At 52.5% G+C, this 16,546-nt stretch overlaps 1 protein-coding gene across 1 annotated transcript; it reads left to right on the plus strand.

The window, feature by feature from the left end:
• The first annotated feature begins 11,560 nt into the window (after positions 1-11,560).
• On the plus strand, positions 11,561-14,433 carry MVB12A (multivesicular body subunit 12A). Its single transcript, XM_037818476.1, has 9 exons — positions 11,561-11,721; positions 11,792-11,890; positions 11,959-12,055; positions 12,827-12,953; positions 13,330-13,449; positions 13,524-13,627; positions 13,716-13,777; positions 13,995-14,051; positions 14,156-14,433. The coding sequence occupies exons 1-9, from the start codon at positions 11,632-11,634 to the stop codon at positions 14,216-14,218; spliced, it is 819 nt and encodes a 272-aa protein (XP_037674404.1). The 5' UTR covers positions 11,561-11,631; the 3' UTR covers positions 14,219-14,433.
• Positions 14,434-16,546: the final 2,113 nt, after the last annotated feature.

Genomic DNA, 16,546 nt, shown 5'->3' on the forward strand with positions numbered 1-16,546 from the left:
CTGTGATCTGCCTGTAAGCTCTGGACTGGCTCTCACCAAGCCCAGGGATCGCACTGCCTGGTGGCATCAGGCTGAGTATCATCTGAACAAGGCGTTTGAGCGTGGATTTTACTTACCAGCAAGAGCAAGTTTTTTTTTTACTTAGACAAAATATTTTATTTAAAAAAAAAGGTGCAACAATAAGATATGTGGTACAGAAGCAGGAAAAGGCAGATCAGTAGAATAAGATACACAATCTAAAAATACACAATTATATATAATGAAAGTGGCATTTCATGTGAGTGGTAGGTAGATCTAGAGGTAGATTTTTTGTTCTTTTGCCTATATGTATTTCCTATTTCCTCAATGACATTTTTCTTCGGTAGCAATAGATAAACAATTTAAAATTGTCTTTAATCCCTTTTGGAAAGTCTATCAGAGACAAATTATCGAGGATTCAAGTCTTTTGAGAATGAGAGAATTCCTCTTCTTCCAAAAATATTTAAAAACTGATAACCTCTCCTATTTAAAAAAAAAAAAAAAAAGATAAATTTCTTACCTCAAAGGATTTGGAGAGAGGAATGCATGAGAAAGGCCCAGCAACTTCATTAATAGTCAGTTTAGGTGTTTATAAGACTCAGAATTAAAAGTGAGAAATGATCTTTAGGGGAAACTCCATTTTTCCATAGTGGAAGCTGTTTGAGATGGGCCATTTCTTTGGCCTTATTGACATGTTTCTAGTCACAGTTTTTATACACTGAGTGACCTTGTGCAGACCCATGGTTACCAATTATACATGAGTGTCATTGAATCCCAAATTGGCATCTCTGGTGGAGATCTTACTTCTGTCTGCTGAACATGTCAATATGGTCATTCCTCAGGTGAACTCGCTGCCCTCCCCGCTACGTGGGACCCGACTCCCAGGGGTGTAAACCTCCCTGGCAACGCAGAGTATGACTCCCGGGGATGAATGTGGACCCGGCATCGTGGGACTGAGAGTATCTTCTTGACCAAAAGGGGGATGCAAAATGAGAGGAAATAGTTTCAGTGGCTGAGAGATTCCAAATGGAGTCAAGAGGTCACTCTAGTGGACATTCTTATGCACTGTATAGATAACACCTCTTAGGCTTTAATGTATTGGAATAGCTAGAAGTAAATACCTGAAACTACCAAACTCCAACCCAGCAGTCTGGACTCCTGAAGACAATTATATAATAATGTAGATTACAAGGGGTGACAGTGTGATTGTGAAGACCTTGTGGATCACACCCCCTTTATCTAGTGTATGGATGAGTGGAGGAATGGGGATAAAAACTAAAGGACAAATGGGGTGGGATGGGGGATGATTTGGGTGTTCTTTTTTCACTTTTATTTTTGATTCTTGTTCTGGTTCTTTCTGATGTAAGGAAAATGTTCAGAGATAGATTGTGGTGATGAACGCATAACTATGTTATCATACTGTGGACAGTGGATTGTATATCATGGATGATTGTATGGTGTGTGAATGTATTTCAATAAAACTGAATTTAATAAATAAAAAAAAAAAATACAATAACTCAAAAGAACCCAGCCACATATTTCTAAACAGTCATAAATGGTCAATTCTTGCCACCATAGAAGATAATTTTGCTGGAGTTTCAGGGTGATGTTTGGAGGAATAAGACAATTGGAGTTGCTCCAAGCTGAGAAGACTTCATCATTAAAGGCAGAGTAACAACACCTCCCAGGTGATAGATTAAAGATAGCCGAGAATCCTTTGTAATTTATTTCATTAAAAGATGGAATCTAATATTCCACCCTTTGAACCTGGACTGGCCTTGGTAACTTGCTTGACCAATAGAATATGGTGGAAAGTGGTATTCTAGGACATCTGGGGCTAGGTCTTATGATGCCTTGCAGCTATGGCCTGAGTTTCTTGGGACACTCACTCATGGAATGATCTTGAAACACAGCCATCATGCTGTGAGTAGCTGAAGCCGCACAGAGAGTCTGCATGTAGGCCAACCGTCAGAATCAACTTCCAGCGTGTGCATTAGCTATCTTGGATGTCCAACACTCTGATGACTTCAGCTCCAGCTATCTGAATGGAATCTGATAAGGGATCCCAAGTATGGACCACTCAGCTGAGTCTAGTCAACCCACAGAAGCATGTGAGAAAATAATAAATTGTTGTTTAAAATTGAGGCAGTGGTGCTATATAGCAATAAATAACCAGAACATACCGAAAAAAAAAAATATATATATATATATGGTCATTCCACAGCAAATTCAACATGTTTGAAATAAGAGCAGGCTTTTTGACTTGTAGGAGCTGGTTTCCAGCTTTCCAAGAATTTCCATGCACTTTATACTTACAGACCAGCTCTTTGTCATTCAGGTCCATTGCATAGTATCCTTGTTATCACATTGAATAAAGTATCTGGGGCTTCTGGCCAACACACCCAGCATCTGGACATCTCTGGAGAAATTCCCCAAGTCCCGTTGGTGGCTGGGAGCCGGTGGAGCCGGCAGGAAGCCCTGGAAGGAGGCCCTGGACCAAGAGCCTCTGTGAAATCTTGAGGCTAAAAGAAAGTCCACATCAAGGTGTCTTCCAGAAGACAGGCATGCTGGGCCAGCTGCTCTCCACCGCAAGTACACGTGGCGGCTCCTGATATCCCCCTCCTCCCCTAGCGTGGACCTCCACCCTCTTGCTTCCCGTGGCTTTCTCTCTCTCTCTCTGAATTTTACTCCACTTCCAAAGGCCTCCAGTAATCCTGATTGAGGTGGGCTCCACCTCATTGTAAGTTCCTACTTACAGTGAGTTCACACTCATAGGAATGGGTTAAAAGTTAAGAATGTCTTTCTCTGGGGAACATACAGCTTCAAACCATCACACCGTTGCTTAAACCAACTCACTGCAAGGTATTTATTTTAGCAGCTGAGAAACTAAAATGTATGGTAGAAGATTAACTGACATAAATTTGGTAAATACACAATTGAATGCATTTTATAAACATGAATCTCAAGAAAATTGTTCCTTGAACTTAGTCAATTAAAGACAGCTGAGTAGAGAAGCTGAGACAGTTTGCAGAGAAGCTAAGAAACGTAATCCAGAGTCTGCTCCAGGAGAAGCTAGAAGGACCCACAGGAGCTGAGACAGAAGCCCAGAGACATTTTGGAGAAAGCCACGGAAGCCAGAAGCTAACTCTGGGAGAGAAGGGTCAGCAGAACAGGCCATGTGCCTTCCTGTGTGACAGACGAACTCCAGATGCCAGCGGCCTTTTCTCAGAGGAGGCATCTTCCTTTGATGCCTTAATTGGCACGTTTTCTTGGCCTTAGAGCTGTAAATTTGCAACCTAATAAATCCCCACTGAAAAAGCCAATCCATTTCTGGTATATTGCATTTTGGCAGCTTTAGCAAACCAAAACAAAAACTATACCAAGATGTGTCATAATCAAATTGCTCAAAACCAGCAATAAAGACAAATACTTAAAAGCAGCCAGAGAAAAAAAGACATGCTATGTACAGAAAAACAAACATAAGGGTGACATCAGGTTTCTCACTGGAAACAATGCAAGCAGGAAGAGAGTGGAATTACGTCTTTAAAGTACTGAAACAAAAGAACTGTCAGCGAAGGATTCTATAACCAGGAAAAATACCTTTCACAAAGTCAGTGAAATAAAAAATTTTCAGATATATGAAAACAGAAAGAATTTATCACCAACACATCCACAGTAAAGAAATGTTAAAGGAAGTCCTTTGGGCAGAAGGAAAATGGTGACAGATGGAAATCTGGATATACACAAAGGAAATGGTTAAATTTAACATGGTTAAGTACATAAGATTTTCCTCTCATCATGTAAATCTCTTTAATAGGGTAATAGACTGTTCAAACAAAACTAATCACAATATCACAATAAATTATGGGGTTTATAACACACCTAACAGCTAAATGCATGAAAACAATAGTGTGAAGCCAAGAGAGGGGACGGAAGTCACCACTCCAAGGCTCTTACACTGTAAATGGAGCTGTGTGATATCACTGGAAGGAGACTCAGTTAAGGATGTTATGTCATAAACCCTAAAATAACCACTAAAATAAAGACAGCCGAGTAGGGGCTGAGGAACTGCCATCTGAAGAATGTAGAGCTGGCGAGTTTGAGAACTGTGTGCTAAACCACTGGTCACATGTGGACCTTCTCAGTCCGAGCACTTCCACCTACAGTTGTTGATGCTGAGATAACTCACGTTCTGAAGGCCTTCCTAAAAAGAAACAGGGACAGATCCTGATCAGCTCAAGATCAGGACACCAAACGCTCGCCTGAGGACCCTCTGCGCTCTGGGGGTGTCCCAGGTGGGAAGCAGCGTCACCTGCCAAACACAAGGCACCCCATCTTCTGCCTGACTCTCAGATCCCGATTCTCTAGCTCTGAGAAGCGTCTGGCAGAGGACACGGGCCGTGGGATACACGGCAGGGTAGATGGTGCAGCGTGTGAGACGTGGCCTGAAGGCTTCCAGGGAACGGTGTAGACAGCACCGTCCTTAATTCTACAGCGATGTTCAGAAGAGGAACCATTAAAATAATTGGGCCATAATCTCTTAAGATATGTCATCCAGGTACTTCGAAGGGTTAACTATCTGTAAAAATTGTTTGAAACCAGGAATTTCAGGGTACTTATGTGGCAAAGCCCAAATCCCAAGGGAATTGTGAAGAAAGAAGCCATTCCAAAGGGTACTAAATTCCCACTGGGGGTCGTGATCCAAACTTTCCGTACTCTCACATCGACTAGTCTAGCTGGACAGAGGGGCGTCGGTGAGCTGGTGTGGCCACAGAGCACGGATATCCTTCGTGACGTGCCACGAGGCTCCACGCCAATCTGTGAGCTCGGAATTGCTCAGCAGCGGGTATCCTCTTCAGGTAGGCAGCTCTGATCTCTCTCCTGGCCATTTCTTCTCTCAGCTCGGGGGGGGGAGCTGTTCTCCCCTCAGGTCGTCAGATGTGGATGCCCACCCAGGTCCCACCACCAAGGCCCGGGGCAGGAGACCCAGGGCCGTCAGTCATCTGAATGGGAAGAGCCCCAAGCCACGTGGCAGACGGCGGATATTCACAGGCGAACATATGGAACTCACCCCATCAACCACACACCCGTTATTTTTTTTTTTAATCTTTTTTTTTTAATTCAGTTTTACTGAAATACATTCACACACCGTACAATCATCCATGATATATAATCCACTGTCCACAGTATGATAACATAGTTATGCGTTCATCACCACAATCTATCTCTGAACATTTTCCTTACATTAGAAAGAACCAGAACAAGAATCAAAAATAAAAGTGAAAAAAGAACACCCAAATCATCCCCCATCCCACCCCATTTGTCCTTTAGTTTTTATCCCCATTCCTCCACTCATCCATACACTAGATAAAGGGGGTGTGATCCACAAGGTCTTCACAATCACACTGTCACCCCTTGTAATCTACATTATTATATAACTGTCTTCAGGAGTCCAGACTGCTGGGTTGGAGTTTGGTAGTTTCAGGTATTTACTTCTAGCTATTCCAATACATTAAAGCCTAAGAGGTGTTATCTATACAGTGCATAAGAATGTCCACCAGAGTGACCTCTCGACTCCATTTGGAATCTCTCAGCCACTGAAACTATTTCGTCTCATTTTGCATCCCCCTTTTGGTCAAGAAGATACTCTCAGTCCCATGATGCCGGGTCCACATTCATCCCCGGGAGTCATACTCTGCGTTGCCAGGGAGATTTACACCCCTGGGAGTCGGGTCCCACGTAGTGGGGAGGGCAGCGCGTTCACCTGTCGAGATGGCTCAGTTAGAGAGAGAGAGGGCCACATCTGAGCAACAAAGAGGTACTCGGGGGAGACTCTTAGGCACCATTACATACAACTTTAGGCCCTGATTTGTGGTAATGAGCTTCATACGGGCAAGTCCCATGCTCGAGGGCTCAGCACATCAAACCGCCAGTCCCAATGTTTGACACACCCATTATTTTAAGAATGAGATCCAGATACCAATCACTGGGGCAAAGAAGCAGGAGGGAAAGCTTTTGCATTTCATATTACGTATTTCATCAGGTCTCCAAAAGTATCTGTAAAGGAACTGCTCGGCAGCCCCTTTTCAGAACCTGAGCTTACGTCAGCCACCAGTGCCTCGGTCCCCAAGCACCACCTCTCCAGTCCCCTCACTCCCTCATATGGTCCGCACACCAGCAGCGAGTCCATCCTGTTCTGTCTCGGCACCTTGTCTTGCTCAGAAGGTGACACCAAAGGAAACAGCATTCAACCCCCTTCCTCTCCCATACTCCCACCTACCACCCTGTGGGGCTTTGTGTGGCTCCAGCAGTGTCCTTACTTGGGTATAGTTCCTGCAGTGGTGGCCAGACACCTGCTCCGCTTCTCACCGATGAAGTCAGGGATGGTCTTGGACCATCTGGACAGTGTCTCCAGGGAGCTCCACGGGCTGTGGACCGTTGCAGAGAACACTGTGGATGTGAGGCCCGAGGGATGCGCTGGACAACAGCAGGGAGGTCTGTGGTCTCCTCTGTGCAGACCAAGGGCTCGAGGATAGAGGTGCTCTCCGTAAAACCGTCTGTGCTGAGGAGATGAGGGTGGGGGAGGTTCTCTCCGTGGATTTTAGGGTGCTGAAATTCTTTCAGTATTTTTCCTGGGCATAGAACTCTTCATTGGCAGTTCTTTTCTTTCAGTACTTTAAAAATGCGATCCCACTCTCTTCACCACCCACTGAATTCAATTCGAGGCATCTTTCCCTTCCAAATAAATCTGATAACTAGCTTTGCCAAGTCTGCAAAGTTGGTTGTTGGAATTTTGATTGGAATGGCATTGAAGCTGTAGATCAGTTTGGGTACAACTGACATCTTAACGATGTTCAGTCTTCCTATCCATGAACATGGAACATCTTTCCATCTGTTTATGTCCCCTTTTATTTCTTTTAGTAGAGCTGTGTAATTTTCTGTGTAGAGGTCTTTTACATCCTTGGTTAAGTTTATTCCTAGGGACTTGATTTTTTTACCTGCTATTGAGAATGGAATCTTTTTCTTCAGTGTCTCTTCAGTTAGGTCATTTCTAGTGTACAGGAACACTGCTGACTTATATGCATTAATCTTGTATCCCACCTGTGCTGGTTTGAATATGTTATCCCCCAAAATGCCATTATCTTTGATGTAATCTCATGTGGGCAGACATATCAATGGTAATTATATTGAAACTCTTTCCGTGTTTCCGTGGAGATGTGACCCACCCAACTGTGGGTGATGACTCTGATTGGATAGTTTCCATGGAGGTGTGGCCCCGCCCATTCAGCATGGGCCTTGATTAGTTTATTGGAGCACTATATAAGCTCAGACAGAGGGAGCAGGCTTGCTACAGCCAAGACGGACACTTTGAAGAATGCGCAGAAGCTGAGAGAGGAGCTGCAGATGAGAGACAGTTTGAAGATGGCCGTTGAAGGCAGACTCTTGCTCCAGAGAAGCTAAGAGAGGACAAATGCCCCAAGAGTGACATTTTTGAGGAACTGCAGCCTAGAGAGGAACGTCCTGGGAGAAAGCCATTTTGAACTCAGAACTCCGGAGCAGTCACCAGCCGCATGCCTTCCCAGCTAACAGAGGTTTTCCAGACGCCATTGGACATCCTCCAGTGAAGGTACCTGATTGCTGATGTGTTTACCTTGGACACTTTATGGCCTTAAGACTGTAGCTGTGTAACCAAACAAACCCCCTTTTATAAAAGCCAATCCATTTCTGGTATTTTGCATTCCGGCAGCATTACCAAACTAGAACAGGCCACTTTGCTGAATTTGCTTATTAGCTCAAGTAGCTGTGTCATCGATTTCTCAGGATTTTCCAAATATACAATCCTATCATCTGTAAATAATGACAGTTTTCCTTCTTCCTTTCCAATTTGGATGCCTTTTATTTCTTTGTCTTTCTGGATTGCTCTGTCTAGCACTTGTAGCACAACGTTGAATAAATAGTGGTGGCAGCAGGCATCCTTGTTTCGTTCCCAATCTTGGGGGGAAGGCTCTCAGTCCCTCACCATTGACTACTGTGCTGGCTGTGGGTTTTTTCCCCACGTGTTTTTCTCTACCCCACACTCTTTCTGCCCCTCCCCCTGCCCTGGGAGGGGGCTCAGCCTCCGCGGGCCCTTCCCACCCATCACCTCCATGGCCACCTTGCAGCTCGCCAGTGACTGTGTCTGACCAGCAGAATGTCACGGGTTCATCTCCTCACACCTCAAACCTGTGATCTCCGTCAGAAAAGGCCTGAGCCTCATCAAGTCATGATTCAGTGGGTTTGGGCTTCATCAGGTAACCCCCCACTCATTTGAGAGTATAGGGACAGACAACAGTTTAAAAGTAAAGAGCACTCAGGACAAGAAGTCACCTTTGACACATTGTTACTAAAAGAAGCATTTAAGGTAAAAGGAACATGTTCACAATGGAAAAATTGATACATGACCAAGCCTGGGAGCTCCCGCTCCTTCAGAGGCAGCTGGACATGAGATCAGAGAGCTCCCCCGTGTCTCAATTACAGAGAATTTAAAGCCCTTGATTTTTTTTTTAATTAAGTCATATTCTATTTTTACATTAAATGATGCTTCATGAACACAAATGTCTCAGAAAGCGAAGCATCTCAACCCACGGATGGTTCAAGATCAAAAGAAGGTATCCATGTTATCAGAGACTTAGCTTTGAATGCCTGTAAAACTCTATTGATAGTATTTCTACTAATTAAGCTATGATTTCTGTAAGAGCAATATAACTTACTTTTACTTGTACAAAGTTTAAAAACTAGAAAAGAGATTACTATTACTTGTCTCTAACTTGTTAATATAGTCTTTTTTTATTCTATTGATTAGCTTTTAGCCATTACATCATATTGATAAACATACATTTGATTAGGACTGTATTCAACCTTGCTACATTATTTATGACTTCTCTATGATTAAAATAACAGCTGCAGCCCACCCTGTTTTCACAGAGGACCAGATGATTACATGTTATCTATATCTAAGGTTGAGAAGGCCTTTTGGCTTTCTTGAAAATATTCACAGTTCTTTTTAACTGCTTCGCTTCTCCTTCAGTATAATTTTCTAATATGGGACTTGGAGGGTATGAAACATCTGTCCCGGTTATTATAGTAAGGCCTTTCCACTTTTTATCATTTGGAAGTTGTACTTGAGTGTTTTCAGGTAAAAGTTCTGTTAAATATGCATCTGTATCAGAAGGAATCACTGTTCTTCACTATCAGAGCAGGATGCATCAGGGGGTCTGAGAGCAGCGTGGAGAGAGGGGTCACGTCCTCATCATCAGATTCCTCAGTGAAGATGTCATCCGGCGACACCTTCATTGGGAATCCTTTGCTTTTCTCCCGCTGGGACCGCAGTGCTGGGCAAGGGAGGGAGCTCCGGCGGGGAGGAGCCGTCAGCACCCACATCTGGGGCGCCTCTGGCAACACGACTCACACTGCCGGCCCTGTGGTGGCCCTGCACTGGGTGGTCCCGGGCTTCTCCGCACGAGGCCCCCCTTGTCACACTGCCCTCCCAGAAGGAAGTCACTCTGCACAGCCCACGTTCTAGGGGAGCAGCTGCGTAAATTATTCTTCCAAATGGGAGACTCATTTTCTTTTCTCCCCATTCATTTATTTAGTCAATCACTTATTTGTATCATAGATTTGTATCTTGGACTCAGATATTTATTTCATTCTTTAGGTTTTAATCCAATCCTACCTAATTTATTTCATTGCTTTGACTCTTGTTAACATTTTCTCAAACACAAAGAAGTGCTGGACCATCCTTGTGAGTGAGTGGAAACCAGAAGAGAAGTGACCTTAGGGGCAGATGGTTTTCCCTTTTGTGGTTAATACTGAAGGGACATTAGAGAAAAAGGGCCATCCGTGACCTCCCAGGTGACTTCTGTCCCTCGCACTGCATGGATGTGGGGTTGCTGATGTGGGGATGCTGAGGCATTTCCAGCTTGCCCGCCCTGCCCAGGCCCCGGTGGGCACCCCCAGGTTGTCACTGGGGCTGGGGACGGGAGTTCCTGGCACCCACGGGTGGAGACCAAGGGGGTTGCTGCAGATACTGCAGGGCCCAGAGGGACCCAGTCCCGGGTGCCAGCTGTACCGAGGGCAGGGGGCTGCCCAGAAGGGCCCAAGTGCAGGGACCCGGCCCCAGACCCCCTGCTTCACCACCTGCGCCTCGTCTTCCCTCCCGGCTCCTTCCTCGGAGGCTGAGGACGTAGGAAGCTCAGCCCCTCCCGTTCGCTGGTGCCTCTGGGCGCCGGTGTCCAAACTGATAGGTCCGGCCTCCTCAAGAAACGCAGAGAGCAGCAGCAGCCTCCACGGCCTTCACGGAAACCAGCCAGCAGCAATAAGAGATTAACCACCCCCCATCCAGAACTGACCTCAACTAAAAAACTTTTTGCTACAAACTTTTCTTCCTCCTCCTCCTCCCTCCACAGGTTCCCACGAGCATATAGCGCCTTCTCCCTGCCACGGCCGGTGCAGACGCCACTTGGTGCGCTGCCCAGGGCTCCTTTCACTCTCAGAATAAAGGCCTGTGCCTGCACTCCTCAGCCGTTTCTCCTCTCTGGCGATCGGGGGCACCTTTCACAAACTTCTTATAGTTTTCGCGTGCCCGGGCAGAGCTGTTCTTGGTGATTTCCAACCATTTGCAGACAACAAACCCACGCTTAACACTTCGGTCGTGCAAAAAAGCAGGCGGCAGTCTGAGCCCCACACAGGTATTCACGTAAAATCGGAAACACACAGGAGTCGAAAATTTCTTTTCCCTAATTCTTCATATTTCTCCCCTCAGAGGGGTAAAAAATTGCTGCGACACCGAACTGGGAGTTAAGTTAACAAATGATCACAGTGACATGGATGCCTCTTACTTTCTAATATACTGTAGAAGAGCCAAAACCAAAAACCTGAAATTACTGAACCCACAGGCCTCGATCTGTGATGCTCTTTACTGCATAATCTCACTTGCACTCCCTTGTCCTGTTTCGCACCTCTGAAGTCGTGTGCTCGCGTAGAAGGCCGAGGCAGCCCGAGGTTACCGACCCAGGCGTCCGGCCTGGCCCCCGGCCTGCGGGGACCCGCACTCGTTCCCGCTCCGCCTAGGCCGCCACCCTGGGCGCGCTCGGGGCTCGGCTCCCCTCCAGCTCCTCCCTTAAACCTGCCTCCGAACCCTGCAAAGTTCTGAGCTACGAGGTCGCGGGCAGTTGAAGACCCCCGGGCCGCCCCGTCTCCTCGCTTCTCGCTCGGCAGTAAAACTCCTTCTCCCTCTGAAAGCCGCTGTCTTAGACCCGCCGCCCGCCCGGGGCAGAACCCCTGCGACCCCCGCCCCCGCCCGGGGGACGCCAGGCATTCTGGGGAATGTAGTCCTCGCTTGCAGGGGCCGCGCCCTTGACGCCGGGCTGTGACGACTTTCCGGAGGAAATTGCCATGGAAGCCCTTTTTCCGCAAACGTCGGCGTCGGGCGTGCCTGGATGACGCGAGAGGCGTGGGCCCGCTTCCCCACGTGATTGGCTGGTGGCTCGCCGGGGCCGCCGCCGTCGCAGGGCAGTCTGGGAGTTGTAGTTCGGCTTCTCCCCTGCGCTCGGCCGTCGGGCGGCCGCTCGGAGGATGGACCCCGAGCCCGCGGCGGACGCGGGGCCACTGGTGGGCCTGGCCTGGTCGTCGGCCTCGGCGCCCCCGCCGCGGGGATACAGTGCGGTGAGCGGCGGCGGGTACGGGGAGCGGGGTAGGCGGCGCCCGGGGCCTGCTCTGACCGCGCCGCCCGCAGGTCTCCTGCACCGTCGAGGGCGCGCCCGCCAGCTTCGGCAAGAGCTTCGCGCAGAAATCCGGCTACTTTCTGTGCCTCAGCGTCCTGGACAGCCTCGAGGTAGGGGGCGGCCTAGGGGGTCCCGGCCCGGCCGCCGCGCCGCGCGGTGACCCTCGCTGTGCCCCCAGGACCCGCAGGAGAAGGTGGTCGTCGACGTCCAGGTCCTGGTGGACAGGAGCCCCCTCCCGCCGGGCTTCTCCGCGGTCTGCGACCCCCTGGACCCCAGTAAGGCTGCGGCGCGGGGCTGGGGGGCGGGGGAGCTCCGGGGCGGGGCTGGGGGGGGGTTCTCCGGGGGGGCGGTTCTCCGGGGCGGGGCCGGGGGGGCTCCGGGGCGGGGCTACGGGCGCAGGGAAGGGGCCCGGGTGAGGCGGCAGGTGCCGAGGCCGGGAAGGAAAAGGAGGCCCGGGGGTGGTCCGCGTGGACACGAAGAGAGGAAAGCGGGGAGCGGACGCCTCGCCCCGGAGTCCCACCCCAGCCCCGCCTCGGAGAACCGCCCCCCCCGGAGTCCCCCCCCAGCCCCGCCTCAGAGAACCGCCCCCCTCCGGAGTCCCCCCCCCCAGCCCCGCCTCGGAGAACCGCCCCCCCCCCCCCCCCGGAGAACCCCCGTGCGCCCTCCTGGACGGCGATCTTGTCTAATCTGACAGTGGGCTCTGCAGACTTTATCGTAAAGGGACAGGTAGTAAGGGTTTTACACTATCTGGAATCAGACAGGCTCTTTCATATTTTATTTGTCTATTTTACGAACTTTTGGTCACATAAATTAGGTCGCGGCTTTGGGCCAGGTTTGGCTCATGGGTAGTTGTCCTGGATTGGAGAACGGGGTGAGGGGCAGGCAGGAGGGGCCCCGAGCTCTGCCTGATCAGCTGCCGCATCAGGCCTCATGTCCCCTCCCGGGGCTCTGCCATCCCTGATACGACCCCCCAGCTGCTCTGAACTCACCGTGGGGGCTCCCTGCTGCCCCTCCCTTTCTCTCACTTCCCTGCTTCCCACCCCCAGAGGCCTCTGTGTCCAAAAAGAAGCGCCTGTGTGTGAAGCTGGTGCCCCTGGGGGCCGCGGACAAGGCTGTTGTTGACGTCCGCCTGAGTGGGAAGACCAAGACGGTGCCCGGCTACCTGCGAGTGGGGTAGGGCCGGCCACCGGCCTCCCTCGCTGTCCTCCAGCCTGCTTTCCACGCCCTTGGACCCTCAGTCACCCCCCTGGTTTCTGCACCTTAAGTCGGGGTGGCTGTACAGGGGGTGGGGCCGAGTGAGGGGCAGTGAGGGGTGTTTGAAGAGCACGGGGTGGGGGTGGGGGGGTCCTCCAGCAGCAAGTAAAGGCTCAGACGCTGCTTCAGGTCGAGTCGAGGTGCCGGGACGAGAATCCCCAAGAAGGCTGGCCTCACCCACCCAGAGGCCCAGGTTCCTCCCGACAGGGTCCGCCCCACTGAACCCCGAAGTTGCCCTGCTGTCCCCCGCCCCGCGCAGGCCCACCTTGCTCCCTCCTCTTTCTCTGTGTTTCAGGGACATGGGTGGCTTCTCCATCTGGTGCAAGAAGGCCCAGGCCCCGCGGCCGGCACCCAGGCCCCCCGGGCTCAGCCGGGACTTGCAGGGCCTCTCTCTGGGTCCCTCAGACCAGCCCAGGTGAGCCTCAGGTGGGACAGGGGTGGGGGCGGCCCCGGGCCTCGGCTGACCTGGCTGCGCTGCCTCCTCGGCAGGGGCGGCTCCCTGGAGCGGACGCTGTCCCGGCCGGGCTCACGGGCGCACTCACTGCGGAGGGGTGACTCCATCTACGAGGCCTCCAGCCTCTATGGCATCTCAGGTGAGTGCAGGGCAGGAAACTGAGGCACCACTAGGGGGGGGCCTGGGGGCCCCTGGCCTCAGCTCCGTCCCCCTGTGCTTTTCCTCAGCCATGGATGGGGTTCCCTTCGCGCTGCATCCCCGATTTGAGGGCAAGAGCTGCAGCCCCCTGGTGAGTGGGGCGGGGGCCCAGCTGGACTCCTCGCTGCCTCCCACCGTCCCTGGGCCCTGGAGGGTCCCTGCCTGCAGCTGGTCACAGAAAAGGGCACGTTTCCAAGTCAGGAGGGGGCCAAGGGGAGCTCCAGGCCACTGTCGGGGTGGGGCCTCCTTGAAGGAGGAGTGGGGTTCGGGGGTCCGGGCCAGCACTGACCACCCCCCCAACCTGCCAGGCCTTCTCTCTCTCCGCCGACCTGAACATCAAGTCCCTGGCAGACATCGAGGAGGAGGTGGGTGCAGGGTGGTGGGAACTGGGACCCCCAGCTGCCTCATCTCCCCAGCCACCTCTCGGTCCCCTCCCCTCACCCGGGCCCCCTCACCCTGCTCCCCCCAGTACAACTACGGCTTCGTGGTGGAGAAGACGGCCGCAGCCCGCCTGCCCCCCAGCATCGCGTAGACCCTCGGCTGCCTGGGAGGGCCCCACCCACCACCCCAGCAGCACCCCCAGTCCGGCAGCCGTGGGGTCACTGGAGCGACCCAGAGCTCCAGCCCTGGAGAAGGGGTGGGGGCCGTGCGGGAGGTCAGTGCCTTCCAGCCCGTGTCACGTGCCCCCTGTGCCTGTGCGGGAGGCGGCCAGAGCGTCGCTGTAATAAACGAGGTCTCGAGACCTGATGTGTGCGGCTCCAGGACTTCACTCAGGCCGTGGTGCAGGCACCGGGGCCCCCACCCGCCCAGTAGCCTGGTCAGGCCACAGCTGCTGCAGCTCCTGCTTTAGAGGGGGAAACTGAGGCCCAGAGAAGGCCCCAACCGGCCTCCGGGAGGAACAGGAGCTGACGTCACGTGCCCGACAACATTCTGGAATGTTCCTTCACTTCAGTTGCTAGAAGGGGGAAGCCCAGGTTCTGCTTCCATTTCACAGACAGGGAAGCTGAGGCAGGGGGCAGCACCCAGTGCGCTGTGGGGTGCCCCTGGCTGTTTGCACCTTCGCCCCCAGCCCTGCAGGCTCCAGCAGCCCTGGGCTCGGTGGGGATGGGCCGAGGCTCATTTCCCGTTTGCCGCGTGCTGCAGTGCTTGCAGCCCATTGGAGGGGTGACAGGTGGAGGGTCCCCTGGAGATGGAGGCCAGGAACTTGCCCTGGGGATCCGGGGGGGTCTGATGGGGCCTGCCCCTGCCCTGAGGTCTGCTTGGAGGCTCTGAGAGTGGTTTGAGGGGTGGAGGGTACATTTTTCTTTACATTTTTGAAGTTACCCCCAAGCTCTGGCTATGTGTAAATTAATCATGCCCCCACAAATCACGTTCCCGCCCTGCCCCCCAACCCGTGACTGGGAACATGTTTGTAAACAGAACAGTTGAGGATCCCATCTGCTCGGGGGCCCCAGGCAGGAGGCGGCCTGGCTGTCCGCGCCGATGCACCGCCCGGTGAGTGGACAGTCACAGCGTCCCTGGTGAGCTCCGGCCACCTCGGGAGAGCCTGCTCGGCCGGGTCTGGGTGTCCCTGGCTATCGCTGCATCTTCCCCCGCCTGGCGCCAGGTTCAGAATCCACCCCGCGGGAAGCAAAGGCTGTTTGTTCTCCGGTGTCCTTTCCCCACCCCCGGAGCCTGCCAGCTCGGCCGCCTCCGCCCTGGGACCCAGGCCTTGGACCAGCGCTGCCACCCGGCCAGGCCGGCTGCGGAGCCCTCGGGCCCCAGGCTCCAGGACGGCACAGAACCCAAGATGCGCCACTTTGCTCTCGGGGGGCCCTTAACCGTTTTCTAACTGGGGGGAGAGTCACTTGTAAAATCGGCTGTTTTACAGTGTGCAATTCAGGGGTTTTGGTACATTTGCAATGCTGTCTAGTTTCACGGCAATTTCATTCCAGAGACTTCTGTGCCCCCCAGCCCCTGGCAGCCCCCAACTGTTTCTGTCCCTGTGGATTTGCCCGTCTGGGTATTTTGTATAAACAGGAGCAGACGATGCATGTCCTTCTGCATCTGGCTTTTTTCACTGAACATGCTGTCTCCAGGGTTCGTCCATGTTGCTGTGTGTCTTGGGACTTCACTCCTTTTCACAGCTGCATAATGTTCCGCTGTGTGGAGGGACCCCTCTGCATCTCCGTCATCTGTCCATGGACACCAGGGTTCTGTCGCCTTCTGGCTGCGACAGGCCCTCGGGTGCCAGCACCTGTCCACACTGTGCCATCAGTCTCCTGCCCTCCTTATGCTTTGTGCCCTGGCAGGGCCTGAGCTGGGGGGGGCTTCAGGGACCCTGGGGGTCTGGCTCCCAGACCCCTGACCAGGCCAGCCAGGTGCCTTCCGCGCCCACAGTCTTGCCGAGACCGCCAGAGGGTTCTCAGAACCTGGAGCCCCCGCTGTGTCCTAGACACCTGCTCTGTCCCAGGACTGGAGGCAACAGGGCTGTGGCCTCGGTCCCCACAGCTGTGGGCAGGGCTGGGGGAGCCCCCCACATGATAGGGACGCCCCATTTGTTAGCTGTCCCTGGTCCTCCTGGTCAGGCTCCCTGACAGCCACGCTCACCCGGCCCTGGAGCTGGTGCCGAGACACTCACGCCTTCTCTCTCCCTCTCGTTTCCCCGCAGAGGGGAGGCATGGAGGGGCAGTGAGGCCAGCGGGACCCGGGGACCCCTGTAGGACACGTAGCCTCTGGGCCACTGGCAGGGTCCCACCCGTGCTTCCAGCCTCCCTGGGGTTGCGCCTCGGTCCCTCCCTGGGCTCTGAAGTCCCCACGGCCTGGGAAGGGACAGGCGGGGACGCAGGGTTGTTTGTCTGCAGTGGGGGGTGGGCCAGGC

This window comes from Choloepus didactylus, chromosome 25 (genome assembly GCF_015220235.1).
Source record: "Choloepus didactylus isolate mChoDid1 chromosome 25, mChoDid1.pri, whole genome shotgun sequence".
NCBI classification, from domain to species: Eukaryota; Metazoa; Chordata; class Mammalia; order Pilosa; family Megalonychidae; genus Choloepus; species Choloepus didactylus.

What these genes read in the sequence shown, in the direction of transcription:
- MVB12A (XM_037818476.1), top strand. Translation starts at nt 11,632, where the DNA reads ATGGACCCCGAGCCCGCGGCGGACGCGGGGCCACTGGTGGGCCTGGCC. An exon ending in GGTCCCTCAGACCAGCCCAG is followed by an intron (nt 13,450 to 13,523) that starts GTGAGCCTCAGG and finishes CCTCCTCGGCAG; the next exon opens with GGGCGGCTCCCTGGAGCGGA. An exon ending in CAGCCTCTATGGCATCTCAG is followed by an intron (nt 13,628 to 13,715) that starts GTGAGTGCAGGG and finishes GCTTTTCCTCAG; the next exon opens with CCATGGATGGGGTTCCCTTC.